Source organism: Rhamphochromis longiceps, linkage group LG23, assembly GCF_057381845.1.
Source record: "Rhamphochromis longiceps isolate RC_006_pf linkage group LG23, R_longiceps_female_GT1.1, whole genome shotgun sequence".
Taxonomy (NCBI): Eukaryota; Metazoa; Chordata; class Actinopteri; order Cichliformes; family Cichlidae; genus Rhamphochromis; species Rhamphochromis longiceps.
In genome coordinates, this window is record NC_140578.1 from 40,492,064 (window position 1) to 40,508,635 (window position 16,572).

The 16,572-nt window shown below is 45.1% G+C and overlaps 1 protein-coding gene across 4 annotated transcripts in view; it reads left to right on the top strand.

The window, feature by feature from the left end:
* Positions 1-287: 287 nt before the first annotated feature.
* Positions 288-16,572, top strand: part of pard3ba (par-3 family cell polarity regulator beta a) — a 208,927-nt gene continuing 192,642 nt past the window's right edge. For all 4 annotated transcript variants that reach the window (XR_014909557.1, XR_014909558.1, XM_085397617.1 and 1 more), the window contains exons 1-2: positions 288-733; positions 9,394-9,495. Coding sequence is in view for 2 of the 4 variants with exons in the window: in XM_085397617.1 (XP_085253743.1) it covers positions 617-733; positions 9,394-9,495 (219 nt within the window). In the remaining 2 variants the exon portion in view is untranslated. The remainder of the gene's footprint in view (positions 734-9,393; positions 9,496-16,572) is intronic.

Consider the following 16,572-nt stretch of genomic DNA (forward strand, 5'->3'; position numbering starts at 1 on the left):
CATTTACATCAATGTTACAGTTGACTCCACCCTGATGCTTTTGTTTTTGACTCTATTCATAAGCTTTATGCAACAGCCCATGAAATTTGAATAATACACATTTACATACAGGTACTTCTTTTTGTGCCTGTATTAGCGTTATATGAAACATAACCTGTTTAACTATTGTCATGCGCATTAATGAAGCCTGTAGAAATAACCCATAAAGTGTGGGTGGTGTATGTCAGTGGGAATGTAATTCCCTGGAGTGCCAGAGTCACCGTGATTTCTTCCGGGTTCCTGTCTCGGTTTGTTTTGTTTGGGTGTATCGGCGGACAGCGCAACATGACAGAAAGTCACTCTCGGCGACTGTGATAACCGCTTTTTCTTCCACTTTTCCCACAAAATAAGATGTCTTCTGGAGTTTTATACGTCGCTGTATTTCGGTAACCTCTGATTAGTGACTTTAAGGTGATTTCATCCAGACCTGAGACACCTGTTGCGGCAGTTTCGACAGACAGGTGCCACTTTGTCCGTCACCAACACCGGGAGAAGCTCCGGGTCGAGAGATCACCGAAACTTGGATTACTTCCTTAACTATTTTAAACAATTTTTTTTTTCTGAACTTGTTGCTATAATGAAAGTTACGGTAACTTTCGGGGACACCTCTGTGGTGGTTCCCTGCAAAGCTGGGTGGACAGTCCGGGATTTAATCGAACAAGCTACGCGGAGGTACCGCAGGATTTTGGAGCAGGTAAGCGCCGTCTTTGCGCTACTTCACGCTATTCTCCATGAATACAGAACCAACATGACACAACGTTTCATTCCAGTCATTCTTCGCATTTTGTGAGGGGTAGCGCTCATAACTTGGGCTGGGGTGTGGATCACGTGACACGGCTAATTTACAGGTTATGACGTCTTCACTATCGGAGCTAACGTTAGCAGCTAGCTTAAATAAGACGGAGAAAAAAGCTATTTATTGCTTACAGACAATTAATTTTGCAGCTAAAATTGAGCCGAATTCACTTTATGGCACTTATTTATGCCAAGCAAGTCAAAGTGTTGTTGAAAGTTAAAAACTTTTAAATATATTCGAGTTTTTTTTTTTTAAATTAAGAGAGTTTCTGTCCTATTAATGAGTTTTACTGAAAGAATCACGCACTGTGTGATTCTTACATAATTTATTTATTTATTTTTTAAAAAGTTTTTAAGTGCACCTCTCAGCCACCACATTACATCTGGGTATCAGGTGAAGAGAGTAACAACAATGCAGTGTTTTGCTGATACACTGTGGATGCTGGCATTCTTGTGGATGTTACTTTGACACATAGCACCCAAACATTGCTGCACACCATCAGAGAGAAAAGAACAACCTGCTCCCCTATAATTAATAAATAAATATAAACATAAGAGTGCATCCTCCATTAAAGCAGTTTCAAGGAAAGTATAATATAATGGCTTTTGTCCCATTTTTTTCCAGTCTTCACCACTCAGGTCTTCCGTTTCATGAGGTTTGTGTTTTGTATTCTCATTGGCTAACAACACTGATTACGTGCCTCCTTAGCGGAGGAATATATAAAAAAATAAAATTTCCCTCATCACTATCCAACAGGGGTTCTCAAGCTGCTGCCAGCCCTCAGTTCTCTGTCTCAGTTGTTTCAATTTAAAGTATGTCCTCCACCCAGGAGTTTGTGGAAAGGTGGGGTTGTCTTCTTCCATTTCAGCATGATCAACTTTAGTAAAAAGGCCTGGCCTAGTTAAGCGTCCTGCAGGGCCACTCAGATTATTGCTGTCATAGGGTTCAGGGAGTCCACTGTGCTAGGCATCTTCTGAAACTATCCAGCGATCTGCCAGTTCAGGTGGGTCAAAAATAGTCCAACCAATTTAATGCTGCTCTGTTAAAGTTTATGCATTTTTATATAATACATATAATGCTCTACTGGCCCCATCACTAGGTAGCTAATGGGTAAGAATGCGAGGAGTATTGTTTTCTTGTGACTGGAGTTTTTCTTTCCAGTGTTCACGTACACACAGCAGCGTTCTGCTCCCTGCTGCAATCACTTGAGCATTAATCATTCTGCCGAACTGACCTTTTTATTAATCAGCAGCGTGCGATTGTGCTGTCCTTGTGTGATAGCGCACCTTATGTGTGTTTCATCTCAGCAAGGATGGGTGTGAGTGGTGCCGGCTGCAGCCGTGGCTGTCTACCTGTACAATAGCGCCCTGTTTAAGCTCTGGTATCTCAGTGGGCAGGTGGAAGTTTACTGCTTTATGTCCTCAATGTGGCTGCAGTTGGGGAGGTGCGTGGTGGACAGGAGGCTTTGTCCTGTGAGTGATTGGGGATTAGGATTGGTGACGGGCCCTGTTCTTATCGGTTCCCCCTCCTTCAGCCTTCTGCCCAGGCACCCTCCCTCCCTCTCCCCTCCACAAGGCGAGGCAAGAGGCTGCCATGTGGGGATTCGAGGAGCCGTGGTGGCAGGGATGGAAGGACATATTAGGTGTCTTGGATGGCTCGATGGATTGCTTCCTCTTAGTGAAGAGGCGCACACAAACATTTCCACAGCCACACGAACAGGCGGGGGAGCTCATCTCACTCAGTGTCCCCTGAGCTGTCTGCTTCACTGACAGCCACAGCCGTGCCCGCTCTGCCCAGCAGTCATGGCCGATTCTCCCAGCGGCGCGCCGCGGGTGCACGAGCTGCATCGGGTTAAAATGTGAGCCTGCTATTAAAAACACGCCTGGGCCTTGATTGCTTTTCACAAAGCATGTTAATTAGGAGCCGCTACGAGACGCTGACTTAGCGGTCTGTGGCCTTCCTCTTAATAGAGGCAGCTCATTGCGAGGACAGTCCAGCTCTGGAGCTGCCGGAGAGGGCCGAGCAGATCTGACCAGATGAGGCGGTTGCTCCTGCCAGGAGAATCCACTTAGCACCCACATTATCCGCACATTTCTCCACTTAACCGCACATTTCTCCACTTGTTCGTGGCCGCTGACAGCAGGGACAGTGTCAAAAACCTGAGTTTAATCACTGTTTGTGTGTGCGTGTGTGTGTGTTTGTTTATGACCATGTGCAGGGTAAACTGTGGAGTCTGCACAGGCCCTCTGTGCATTGCCATAATGGCATGTAGACCTCACCAATTAGCAGTTTCCAGCTGCTTTTATCTGTTATCGTGGCGAAAACGGCTATGTCTCCTGACAAAATGTGTCTGTATAGAGAAGATTTCTGCTCATTATGCAGTGTGATCTCTAAAATTGGAGCGTGCAAAGCACCAGTATACTGATGAAACATTAAAAGTAAAGGACACAGTAGTTTTCTGACTTTAATCTCAGCTATGGTGTGACTAAAACACATGATTTCTGGGGGGGTGTTATGTAAAGATTGCTAAAATTTGATTAGATGGTTAGATGGCGTGCATCTGCACACAACAATTTTTCCATTAGGACATCTCAAGTAACATATTTTTGCATGATTGGCAGTACAAATTCAAAAAGTGGCTCGCTGGGCCGGTCACTGTCTGGGCAGTCCTCATTATCATACAGCTCCTTCCCCAGATAAGATCTTATTCCACTGTGGGATTTTCCTCCAACTTTCCCTTTTTGAGTTCCGGCTGGCGACGGTATATCTTCCCCCTGATCCATTGCGAGCTGGAGAAGTTGATTCAGTGCAGACTAAGGGCTACGGTCAAGATGGTGAAGTTGGAGACTCACGTGAGAAGCAACTGGTTGTAATCACGAGTTATTTGTCACAAAGTATTTGGCAGATAAAATAATTTGCAGAAAGGAAACGTATAAATGGCGTGATTTAGTTGTTCAGATTGTATGTGTGTCTCCTATCGCAGCATGTGCCACACCTATGTGTCCACATACCCAATTTACAGGCCTGACATCCTCTAATAGAATCTGAATCTGTGGGAAATCCTGCGATCATTTATTAAAGTCAATTCCTGTAAACTGTGATGATGTAAAACCCCCATAGTTGCAGGGCTGAGTAGTGTATGTGCTTTAGCCTGGGGGACCTGTGTGAAGACTCCACGTCTTGCAAATTCTCAGGGGAAAGAGCCAGGTACTGTAGCTGTCTCGCTCTGTCTCAAGCCCTGTCTGTGCAGCTTCAGTTCTGATTACAGCCCGTATACCTCGTATGTGCTGACAGCTCTCTAAGCAAGCTGAAAGCGCTCTGTCCTCCTTGTGTAAGTAAGCAGGTGGGAGAGGACTTGTCCGGTGCGGGTTGGTGTGTGCGTCAAGGCTCTGCCCTGTGTAAAATGCATTTCTTTTTAAAAGTTGCGAGCAGCTCAGGTCATTTGTGACATTGGATTTAAGTACACGCAGACTGTCAGCTGCATTCATCAGACTGCTGCAATTGCGTTTTAGGGGAAATCATTCGGCGCACCTGATCCCTGAAGGAAAACCATCCCGCCCTAGAGATGAGGCTGTATTTCTGCCTTTAGGGCACTGAAGCAGGACAGGTGCAGGCTGATGCACGAGACTTTAAACTCTGATAGCCCAGCCATTAAAAAGGCATTAAAAAGCAGATGTGATCCCATGACACTTGCCACTTACCGAAAGATGAAAGTGTTAAAAAAAACAAAACAAGGATCAAAATGCCACCAAAAAACGAGCATTTATAAGCAACATCTAAACAAGCAAACCCAAAATTCGTTAAAAGTGGTGGCAATTTGGATACATTTGAACGCAAGTGCCTCAGTTTTAGAAAACATGCAGGATTGAAATGGCAGAACCACTTTTTGGTAAATGGCTTGACAAAAACAAACAAGGTTTAATCTCACCGTTGTTCAGAGGTATTAAAAATAACAGAATAAAATGTGAAATCATTTAAAAAGCATCAGCTCTTCGATAATAACTGAATTTAATGCATAATCCTTAAAAAGCCACAGACGCAGTGTTTTGTCGGTTTTGCTCCTGGATCTTCAAAACTAATGCTGGTCCAGGTTCACCTTCCCAAGTGAGCAATCACATTATTGTGATGTCATAGTTTTGCAAGGTGGAAAGGCATCACACCTAACCCTAACCCCCTGACTATAACTCCCTCCAACTTTTCTCTCTACCCTCGTGCCTTGGCGGACGCTCCTCATCGACGTGTTCATTAAAACATTTTTTTTTTTTTTGGTCATGGCTAAATCCACGCCTTGCTCCTGCAGCTTTGTAATTGCACATTCTTCTGAGGATCAAAGTGTGAAATAGCCTCCCCTTCGCTCCCTCTCCTCCGCCGCCGCCGCCTCCTCGCCGAGTTTAGCTTCACTAATCGGCCCAGTGCTTCAGCGCTCTCGAGTGGTGTCGTATTTGCTCACCAGAGTGAAGGTGGAGAAGGCGGGGGGAGGAGGTATCTCTTTAAATGATGGGGGGACTTAATGGTGTAATTTGCGGGGAATTTACTCTTCTAACTGTCACGGTAATTCCCCTCTGCCGTTGACTGACTGACTCCCGATTCCTTTTGTTATTTATTTCTTGGGAAAAGTGAGTGGAATTACCAGGGATTGACAATGAGGGACTTCAGAAGAACTTCTCTTTATTGCCCTCTTTCCTCCCTAAAGATTACTTTCCCTGTGAAGTGTCATCCGTTCATCACTTTTCATCACTGGGTAGAGAGGAAAAAGCTTCTCGGGGCCTCCCGCGTGTGCCAGGTGTGCTTAAGCTTCGCTGACTGCGATGTTCATTAACACATGGACGTTCCCGCGCACTAATCCAGTGATTTGAATGAGTTCTTTTCCCTTAAAAACCACGCTCGCGCCTCTGATTTCACTAAGGTGTGTGCCGATGTTATGTCGTCACAAAAGCACCAATGACCGCCCTTCCCATCCTTTGCTGTGGCTGCCCTGTGCACAAACACACACACACACACACACACACACACACACACACAGCAGTAGAAGAATGCCGTCAGTTTTTCAGGTTCAACCGGTTTTTCTGGCGTGGCATTCTCGGTCCATACTGACGTCTTTTCTTTTTTTGTTTTGTTTTTTTGTAGTAATAATTTTTTAAAAAAATGATCAGATTCGTGCTTTGTATGGCGCGGTATACTTTGAGGAGTCGTCAGTTAACAGCTTGTAACCCAAGCTCACTGCGTGTTTTAACGTGTCGTGTGTATTTGCCTCTTATCTGAAAGCAATCTGTGTGGGAAACCTGCGCTCACAGCCACGGACATCTCTCATGTCTGCTTGTTCTTTGTTGTGCGACTTTCCTGTCGGCTTGTAGTCACATTCCATTCATGTGCAGGTGTTCCTGAAAGCACCATCTGAACTTCTTTTCAGATGACTCCATGTTCACGTGTTCGCCGTGTCTCTGTAGTACAGTGGCACAAACGCCTGCATTCAGCTTTGTGTGCAGCCTCTGCTCCACAGCAGACCCTTACATATTGTGTAACACGTGGCACGACCATCTTTGAGAACATGTAGCTAAATAGGGAAAGTTCAGGCACTATTTAGGATCCAGTTCACTGTGTGCCAAACCACCAACTCGGGACAGTCCTAAGTAAAGGCTGTGCAGCTTTTTATTTCAATCTTAGCATGTAGACCTCTGCCGGAGGTTTTTTCCTGTTAAATTGTTTTTTTTTTGTTTTTTTTCCTTTCCCAATGTCACCAAGTGCTTCCTCAACAATCAATCCTTTGATTTTTGCAGTTTCCTCGTTATTATTGTAGGGTCTCTACCTTATAATATAAAGACTTTTAAGGCAACTGTTGTTATGATTTCGTGCCATATAAGTAAAATTGAGTTGAACTTTTAAAAACGACATAATGATAAAGATTTTGAAAAACTGTGCTTGTCGTAGTTATTTTCTGCGCTTATCTCTCAGAAGTGACACTTACTTTAATGACACTTCTGAGTGGAGAGAGGTTCTGGCGTTATTGCTGTGATTGATATCCCAGGCTCTCCCTGTCATTTGTTTAAGAGAATAGTCTTGGCCCACTGTGAAAGGAAGACGCTCTGTTTTGTTTTTGTTTTTTTTTCTTTTCCCCCTGCGCTCCGTAATTCACATTCGAGTGCAGCCGAGCAAGAAGGAGCTCATTCACAACAGGGCACGGTGATACAGCGGAAGCCGCTCACTGGGTCTCAGCCAAACTCATTCCAGCCTCCGAGGCTTCTCGCTTATAGTCGATACTTTTGCTGGTAATGCAGTCTTGTGTTGTTTAGGACAGATTGCTTATTGGTATGGGCGCTTCCTAATAAGCCATTTCCTACTCCGTGCATTGTTAGGAACGATAAGGCTCGTCAAAGACTTCTACAAATTTCTTCTAATATAAATTGTGCAAAACAAACTCCAAATATGAGCTAAATTTAACCCATCAACAAGGATGGAATTGTATAGTTTTTTAAATGTGTCCAATTTACCATCTTCCTACAGGAAAAAACAAAACAAAAACTTGGTCCAAAGCAGAGCAAGACCACAGCAGGCTGTGTGCGTGTCTGCAGGGTCGCAAAAAGGGGAAGGTGTCATTGTTCGTGTACTTCTCCATTGATTATGTTATGTAAACAGCAGATTGCAGATTGTGGCTTTGTCAAAAGTCCCTGTTGTTTGTTGATGAGCTGCGTGTAGTTTCCTGTCTGAGGGTGTGTTCAATCTAACTTGCTCATCGGGATTGCAAAACTGGCCCGGAATGTGCCCACTGCTCCCCACGGAGCAGCAAAACTGGAAAAATGTCTCGCTCTCATCGGGCTCTCACATACTTCTGCACAAACTGTACCGATAACACGGTGACACGTATGTACAATCATATACTTACCCAACAAACAGGAAAACCTACTGTGGAGTCCAGATTTTTGGCTACTATGTTACATTAGTTGCTAAAAACATAGCACTTATAGTAAGTTGGCCAAAACGGAGCTACAACTAACATTTTTAAAGCTAGAACTTTCAACTGAATAAAGCATGAACGCATGTTTTATGAAGACAGACTGAAGGTAGTAGAGCCACGAGGGCTACATAAAGTTTAAAGGCTTGTTACAGTTTTGTAGCATAATGCAAACATTCTTACTTACAGGTATCTTGTTCTGACTTAGCTGTGGAACTTTTTCACATGCTGCCTAAAAATACATATGCACCTGACTGATGCTATGTAGGTCAGTCTGATGCTGCCAAAGCAGCCCTGAACTGTTGAGACATCGCCTCGGCACTGTGGACAGGTTCACTGTTAGCAGAGCGCCATGTTCTTTGCAAAGAAACAGCAACAGATCATGCTAGAAAAATCCAAAGCAGAGGGATGAACACCATGTGAGCTTTATTTCCTAATGGAAGTAAAGAATTGTATGAATTTTGGTGCGATCTACATGTTTTGAGTGGAAAAGTAGACTAATCTATTGAAAGCTAATATACCAACTCTCTAAGTGTTAATAGACTTCAGCATCACACCACTATTATTAAAATATTTATGAGTTTTGACCTCCTGAGCCGCAGCTGCGGTTCCGGGGGTAGAGCCAGTTGTCCTGAAGGTCAGTAGTTCGATCTTCAGCTCTCCAAGTCAGCATGTCGAAGTGTCCTCGGGGAAGATACTGAACCGAGTTTCCCCCTGTACATCCATGGAAGTATGTGTGCGTGTTAATGTTTGGTTAAAAGTGCTCAGTCACAGATGTAGACAGGAATGGTGATGCTGTTTCCCAGTTTGGTCACTGAAAAGTTGTTTTGAACTTGAGGTCTCTTATCTCGAACATGGCGAACTCAAGAGGCCAGATCAAAACGATAGGCTCTTTGTTGTGTTACTCAGGCCATTCAGAAACAGTTGCTGTCAGGGACGGCGTTACCGTTTAAGTATGTACTGGTTTGAAACATAGTTCAGATGGGTGGTACACATCAAAACAACTTTCACTCGAACGTCAGGGCCCATCGTTGTTAGTCGCTGCTGCTGATAGTCACCTGTCATGGTTTTAAATGTTGTAGTTGATTGGAGTGTTTCTCCATCACTTTGGCGGGGAATGTTTGTTATGACTCTTCTGTAATACCGTAAATGCCAGTTTCTCATGCTTCTCACAGGCTACATAAATGGCAAATATGCTGTGGTAGTGGTAAAGCTGTTGCACAACAGCGACTATTAATTGCCTTTTAGGGTTTCCTGGCATCAGCCAGTGTAATTTGTTTGGATTTAAGACTTTGATCAGTTTTGTTGCTAATAATTAAAGTATGAGCAACGAAAAGTAAGAACTGGATTGTGAGCTAATTGGTTCTTTGTCGATGTCTGATTGGATCGGTGTTGTGTGCTTTTGGCTTAACTATGAAAGATGAAGGTGATGGATTGCAGTATGGGCTCTGTCCTAAATCTATCCATCCATCCATCATTCCTCTTCTGCTTATCCAGTTCAGGATTGGGTTGCCATTGGGTGTTAGATGTAGATCAGTGAGGGGAGTTTGATGCTGATATCTTGATTGTCTAGTTCTAATGTTTTCCAACTTGTGTCTTTTGTTTCCAGCGTGGAGAGACTGCCATGCAGACCCACCACTTGGAGTATATGGAGGGAGGCATCCTGGACATGGATGACCTGCTGAGCGATCTAGTGGAAGACAGAGACAAGGTGAGAAAGAAGCAGACAGACTCGAACTCAAACCCTGACACTCCAGCAAAAAGATTTCTTAGTTATGTTTTTGCATTGTGTTTATCTGTCTGCTGTTTTGTGCTATCCTTTTCATCCGCTCTTCGTGACATGTGATTGACAGCAGTTTCTCACAGTTGGACAGCAAAGCATGACAAAATGAGCCTTGGCACTAATATTAAGCTGTTTCTTGATTGTTCTTACCTGCCAGGAGAGACAGTCTATTACAGCAGAGAATCTGTCATTCTGAGCGCCTTGCGGAGGATTTGTTTGGACTCCCTGCTAAAGTCTCCAGCCCGGCAGGATGACAGAATGCTCAATAAACAAAGTATTAGCGAATCCACTGGTTATGAGAGTCTAAACCAGCTAAAGAAGACGTGACAAAATGAGTTTTCTGCTCTGGAGTGGATTGCGTCGTAGTTTACTTCTGCGTGGTGTGAAAGCGAACTTAATTTCTCCTCTTCCCTGTGGTTCTTTAGCACGCTAAACATTATAGGAGTCATCTTCATTTGTACTGAAAGGGCACCATTTCAGATTTAAAGAAATCAGCCTCATGCAGAGGGAAGTTCGCCCGAACAGAGCGCTGGTTGGCAGTTGTTCTGCATTCACACACATGCACAAAAAAAGACACACGGTGGCCCAATTTCCAGCAAAGAGAAAATTTTATTCCCCCTGCTAATTTCCCATAATGCATTCCTAAATTGTGCTAATAAACCACCCAAAATCCATATTCATAAGCCCTTGGTCCAGATGCATGATGAATTACCAACACTTAGTCAGCAAAAAAGGCCAAATGAAATGGAATTGGAATATTCAGCCGACCTTTTACAGTGCAATAAGAGTTGGTGTTTTAAGCTGTGTGTGTGTGTGTGTGTGTGTGTGTGTGTGTGTGTGTGTGTGTGTGTGTGTTGCACGTTTGGCAAAGTACTCTTTGTGAAAAAGGGGGACGGAGCTAAATAAGAGATGTGTAAACTCAGTGAGAACCTTTAGTGGAGGGAGAAATATTTTTTAGCAATCAGAGAACAAAAACTTCATTTTCCAGGCAGATGGAATTCTAATCATAAGATCGGCGCATACGGTGAGTCATAGATTTTAATGACTCATTTTCCAACCCCGAGCCTGCCTTTTGTCAGCGTCGTCAAAGCGGCGATGAAGTGTCATAATTGAAATCTGGCGTTTGATCAAACTCTCCCAACAACACGTTAACCCCGACATCGGCGCTCTCGTTTTCCGAGCGTGCTGAGCAAATGCTTCACTCCAACCTGCACCGTGCAGGAACTGTCCTATTTACCTTTGTTACTTTACGCTCCCAGCTTTCAACCAATTCTCTAAACGCCCTTCCTCCTCTCATCTCACTTCTCATTTCATCCTTTTGTTTTTTCTGGGGTTTTTTGCTGCTGATGAAAAGATAGCAACCGGAATAGGACGAGCGTGCGTGATCTTCACAACGTGCCAGTCATCCGACTTATCTCCGGGCTCCCAAGCAGCGTCGGCTCTCACAGATTAATGAGCCGTGCCTGGCATTCTTGATTAGTCTGACTTCCTTTTGTTTGTCTACATTTTTATTACCTCGCTGCAGCCGGCAGATTCTATCTTTAGTGCTTTATTATTATTTTTTTGTTCTGTTATTGTGGCCGGTGCTGTTTCACCATCAATCATACATGAGTGGACCCATTGTGAGGGCCCTCCACTGCACAGCATGGGCCCTGTGTTAGCTGCGGATGCTAATGAGAGATAATGGTTTGCTATTTGTACGCCTAGTGGTTAGCTTAGCTGCGAGTCTAGACCTCTTTATCTGTTTGAGCGCCCCTGACTATTATTCATCCACACTTTCACACACATCTTCGACGTCCCCACCGCCTGGGCCGAACCACAGGCGAACACGTAACGTAGCATGTTAGCATTTATGGGAGGAGTGCCGCCGGTGGTTGATGAGGGCGGAGACGAGGGGTCGGCTGTGATTTGATTACACTCCTGCCCCCCTGCATCTGCGACATGCCCGCGCACACATACATACAAGCATGAGAACACTCTGTGTTCATTAGCCCCCCGACTCGAGATACCGGCCACCAGCCTCCTCATGAATATTAATACCAATCTGATGAATGTGGGGGAGGCCACGGGGTGTTTGCTTAGGTGTGACCACCTATACACAGTACACACTCGCCGAGACAAAAGACCACAGTATAAAGAGGTCACGGTTCAGTCAATTATACTCTCCTCTTCTTTGACCTTTTACTGTGGCGGTGTAAAATGAAGGGGGGGATCTGCGCCATTCAGTTCTCAGATGACAGCTGGAAGCGTGGTGGGTGGGGTTAGTCACTGACCTGTCTAATGCCCCTCTGTTTTGTTAATGTTAAGGAGAAGTGGGCAGACACAAGTCATATCTGGTCAAGCTGTTTTGGCAAAATCACTGTTTAGAAACTAGTTTGTCCCCCTTTTAACGCATAACAGTCGATTTTTGAGTGTTTTTCAGTCATGTAGCTAAACACACACGGAGTGAGCTTGCATGTGATGCACTGAAATATACAGCGTTGGTTAATGCTACATTTAAAAGTACATTTGTTCTGTCCTCACTAAGCGTTGTCCTCGTGAACGTAGACTCAGCTATACAGACAGCTAAACACTCTCCTAATCAAAATCCAGGGAACAGGCCAATGTGTTGAGTTGGATGATTTAATAAGGAAAAAAGTGTGAAACTGTTGACAAAACCAGAAATAAACCAATAAAAATGTTGCCTCAATATACAGTATAACAAACACATATTCAAAAATATGAGCACAATATTTATCTGCTTAGTGAGTGCCCGAATAAAACATCAAATGAAATCACACTCATGATCAAAACGTTAAAGAAACCACATGACATATGAGCTAGCTTAACCTCACTAGCTTAGGTTATACATGCATTCAAATTAAATTCTAACTACAAACTATATCACGCCTTCACAACAAATAATAATGCACACAAGTTGTCTCAGTGATAACAAACAATATTACTCACAGATGATGCCGTTTATCAGCTTGTGAAGGCATGGATGGCAACAGATTAATGGAGGTGAAACTGCCTCTGGCTCGATCTTACAGAGTAAAAAAAATACACAAAAACAACCACTAGAGGGCAAACTGCTGCAGAACAGAAAATACCTAATGCCAGCATACTCCCCACCTGACATCCCCAGGATGTCAAACTGCACATCACTTGACAGAGTTTCTCTGCAACAGGAGTATAACTTCAGACACCGGCCTTAAGTAAAGTTTTGGAACACTGTCTCTGAAAACTTTCACCTCGACCTTCCTGACCTTCCCATCGTCACTTGGAAAAGTCCTTGTGATCAGTCCTGTGGGCCAGTCATGTCTCTTCAGTGAATTGTCTTTCATTAGAACAACGTCTCCGTCCATGAGATTAGGTCTCTCCGTTCTCCATTTCTTTCGACCTTGTAGACTACTGAGGTACTCCCTTTTCCACCTCTCCCAGAATGTGTTGGCCAAGCTTTGAACCTGATGCCACTGACGTCTGAAGATATTACTATCATCAAAGTTACCAGGAGGAACAGGAAGTACAGCAATCTTCTGAGTTAGCAGCATAGCAGGAGTGAGGATGAGAGGTTCGTCTGGATCTGTGGACACTGAAGTAAGTGGTCTGGAATTGACAATTGCAGTTACCTCTGCCATAAATGTTGTCAGGACCTCATGTGTGAGCTGAAAAGACCCAAGCTTGAGGAACATTGCGTCAAGGATCCGACGTGTGACACCGATCATCCTCTCCCAGCTTCCCCCCATGTGTGAAGAGTGGGGAGGGTTAAACAGCCATACACAGCCCTGATCAGACAGGTAGTTGGACACTTCCTTGTTGTTACAGCCTTTGGAAGTGATCCCAAGCTCTCGACAGGCTCCAACAAAATTAGTACCACAGTCTGACCTTAGCTGTTTGACAGGCCCTCTAACTGCAAAGAAGCGTCTTAGAGCGTTAATGAAGCTGGATGAATCCATTGATTCGATGACCTCGATGTGTATGGCACGCACGCTCATACATGTGAAGATGATTGCCCAACGCTTACTGTTGGCTAGCCCTCCACGTGTCCTCCTTGAGGTGACACACCATGGTCCGAACACATCCAATCCAACAAAGGTGAACGGAGGATCTGTACTCAAGCGATCAGCAGGCAGGTCTGCCATTATCTGCTCCTCCTCTCTCCCACGCAATCTTCGACATGTCACACAGTTGTAGACCAAACTGCTGACAGACCGTCTTCCTCCAACAATCCAGAAACCAGCACTCCTCAAAGCGCCTTCCGTCAAGTGTCGTCCTTGATGGCAGACTTGTTCATGGCAGTGTCTGATAAGCAAGGAGGTAACATGATGTTTACCAGGCATGATAACTGGCTGACCCTCTTCTGCTGTGAGCTGTGACTTTTTCAGTCGTCCTCCGACGCGGAGAAGACCTTCAGAATCAATGAAAGGACAAAGCTTGCTGAGAGAGCACTGTTTAGGGACCTGACCTCCCTTTTGTAAGCAGTGTATTTCTTCTGAATAGACCTGCCTTTGGACAGCAAGAAGAATTCTGATCCTTGCATGATGCAGCTGGTCTGGACTGAAAAGCAGCTTGCAGTTGTGCCAACCGTGGCAAGGACCTTCTTTTGCTGCCCTTGTAAAGGAGTAAGCAATGTGGCAGAGCCTGGCAATAGCTCTGGTGAGTGACCTCCAACTTGAAAATCGCTCAAAGCGTTTACTGCCCAGCTGAAATGACAAATTTGTGGCACAAGTCACTACTTCTGGACGTAGTTCCACATCTGTTGCGGGTTCAACTAGGCTGAAAGCTTCCTGTTTTAAGTGACAATGTTGCTTGTCTACAAGAAAGGCTGGTCCAGACAACCAGGAGGAAGCTGCAAGCTGGTTAGCTGGAATCGCTCTAGTTGCCTGGTCAGCTGGGTTGACATCAGAAGGAACATAGTTCCATTGGCTTTTGTTGGTTGAACGTCTGATCCTTTGTACCCTGTTATGAACATAGACGTAGAATCGTCTAGAGTCATTAAATATATACCCAAGCACTACTTTACTGTCTGAGAAAAGCTTGATGTCGTCTACCTGAATGTCCAACTCTGCAGACATAACCTCTGCCAGTTCCACTGCAAGAACGGCTGCACAGAGCTCAAGCCTTGGGATGGTGATGTCAGGCTTAGGTGCCAACTTTGTTTTCCCAAACAGGAATCCAACTTCGCTATGTCCTGCAGCATCTGTGACTCTCAGATAAGCAACAGCAGCAATAGCTTTGGTAGATGCATCACAAAAGATACAGATCTCCTTGCTCTGAGCTGTGGAGAGTGGGACCATTGTGTAGGCCCTTGGGATCTTCAACTCTCTTAGGTCTTGAAGAGATGTGCACCACCTCTGCCACTGTTCAAGCTTTTCTCGGGGCAGTGGTGCATCCCAGTCACAAGTCTCAGTGGTGAGTTCTCTCAAAATGAGGCGGCCCTGAACACTGAAGGGAGCAGCGAACCCCAACGGGTCAAATAAGCTGTTGATAGTAGACAACACACCCCGACGAGTAAAGGGTTTTTCAGCGCAGTCCACACGGAAAGTTAGAGTATCTGTAGCAAGATCCCAACCAAGACCCAGGCTGCGCTGCATGGGAGGGGAGTCCTGACCCACGTCCAGGTCTTGCAGGTTGCTAGCTAGATCTTCAGCTGGAAATGCCCTCATGACCTCAACACTGTTAGACACAATCTTGTGTAGCCTGAGGTTGGATTGCGCTAGCATGTCTTGTGCACCTTTCAGCACTTTGATGGCATCTTCTGCACTGAGGAAAGATTTCAGGCCATCATCAACATAGAAATGTCTGTGCACAAAGCTCCGCACTTCGGGTCCATAGTCCTCTTCACCCTCCATAGCCGTCCTCTTCAGGCCATAAATGGCCACAGCTGGCGAGGGACAGTTACCAAACACATGAACCCTCATGTGGTACTCCAGCACTTTGTCATCAAGTTGGTGGTTACGAAACCACAAGAATCGGAGGTGGTCCCGATGATCCTCCCTCACTAGGAAACTGTGGAACATCTGTTGAATGTCTGTCATCACAGCCACTGGGTCCATTCTGAAACGCATGAGAACCCCAATTAGGGTGTTGTTGAGGTCCGGGCCTTGTAAGAGCACATCATTCAATGAGATGCCTTTGAACTGTGCGCTTGAATCAAAGACGATCCTTATTTTTCCCGGTTTCTGGGGGTGATAGACACCAAAGGAAGGTAAATACCAATACTCTTTGTCAGGCTCTGGTGGAGGAGCTGGCTCAGCGTGTCCATTTTTGAAAATATCCTCCATGAAATCTATGAAATGATGTTTCATCTCCGGTTTCCTATTCAAGGTACGGCGAAGTGACATCAGTCGGCTGAGGGCTTGCTCTCGATTATTTGGTAAACGTGGTCTTGGACTACGAAATGGCAGGGGAGCCACCCAGCTGTTGGAATCATCTTTCTTGAACTCCTTGTTCATGATCTGGAGGAAGATTTCATCTTCGATGGAGGGTGGCAGCTTATCATCCTCTTTTGAATGGCTGAAGACCAGCTCACCTAAGCTTGGCCGACTGGAAGTCAGTGTGTCAGGGGATATTAGCTGTTCCTCTATGAACTTTTCTTTGCAGATGATCCTGTTCTCACAAGGCTTGAAGTAGCTTGGTCGTCCATTCTCAAGGACATTGGTCTTGAATGTGTTGACAGTCGGCCGGTGAGCCCCACCGAGACAGACGTCACCGACTATTACCCAACCCAGGTCCACTTGTTGGGCATAAGGTTCGTTGTGACGGCCGTTACGCTGACTGCGCACTTTGTGAACTCTGATGATGTCCCTCCCAAGTAACAAAAGTATCTCAGCTGACGCATCAAGAGGAGGGATCCTGTCAGCAATACACCTGAGATGCTTGTGGCTTTGGGCGGCTTCTGGAGTAGGGATTTCGTCCCTATTATTGGGAATCAGGTTGCACTCAATAAGAGTCGGCAATGATAAGTGCAACTGTCCATCAGCTGACTCCACCATAAATCCAGAGGCCCTTCTTCCAGCAGTC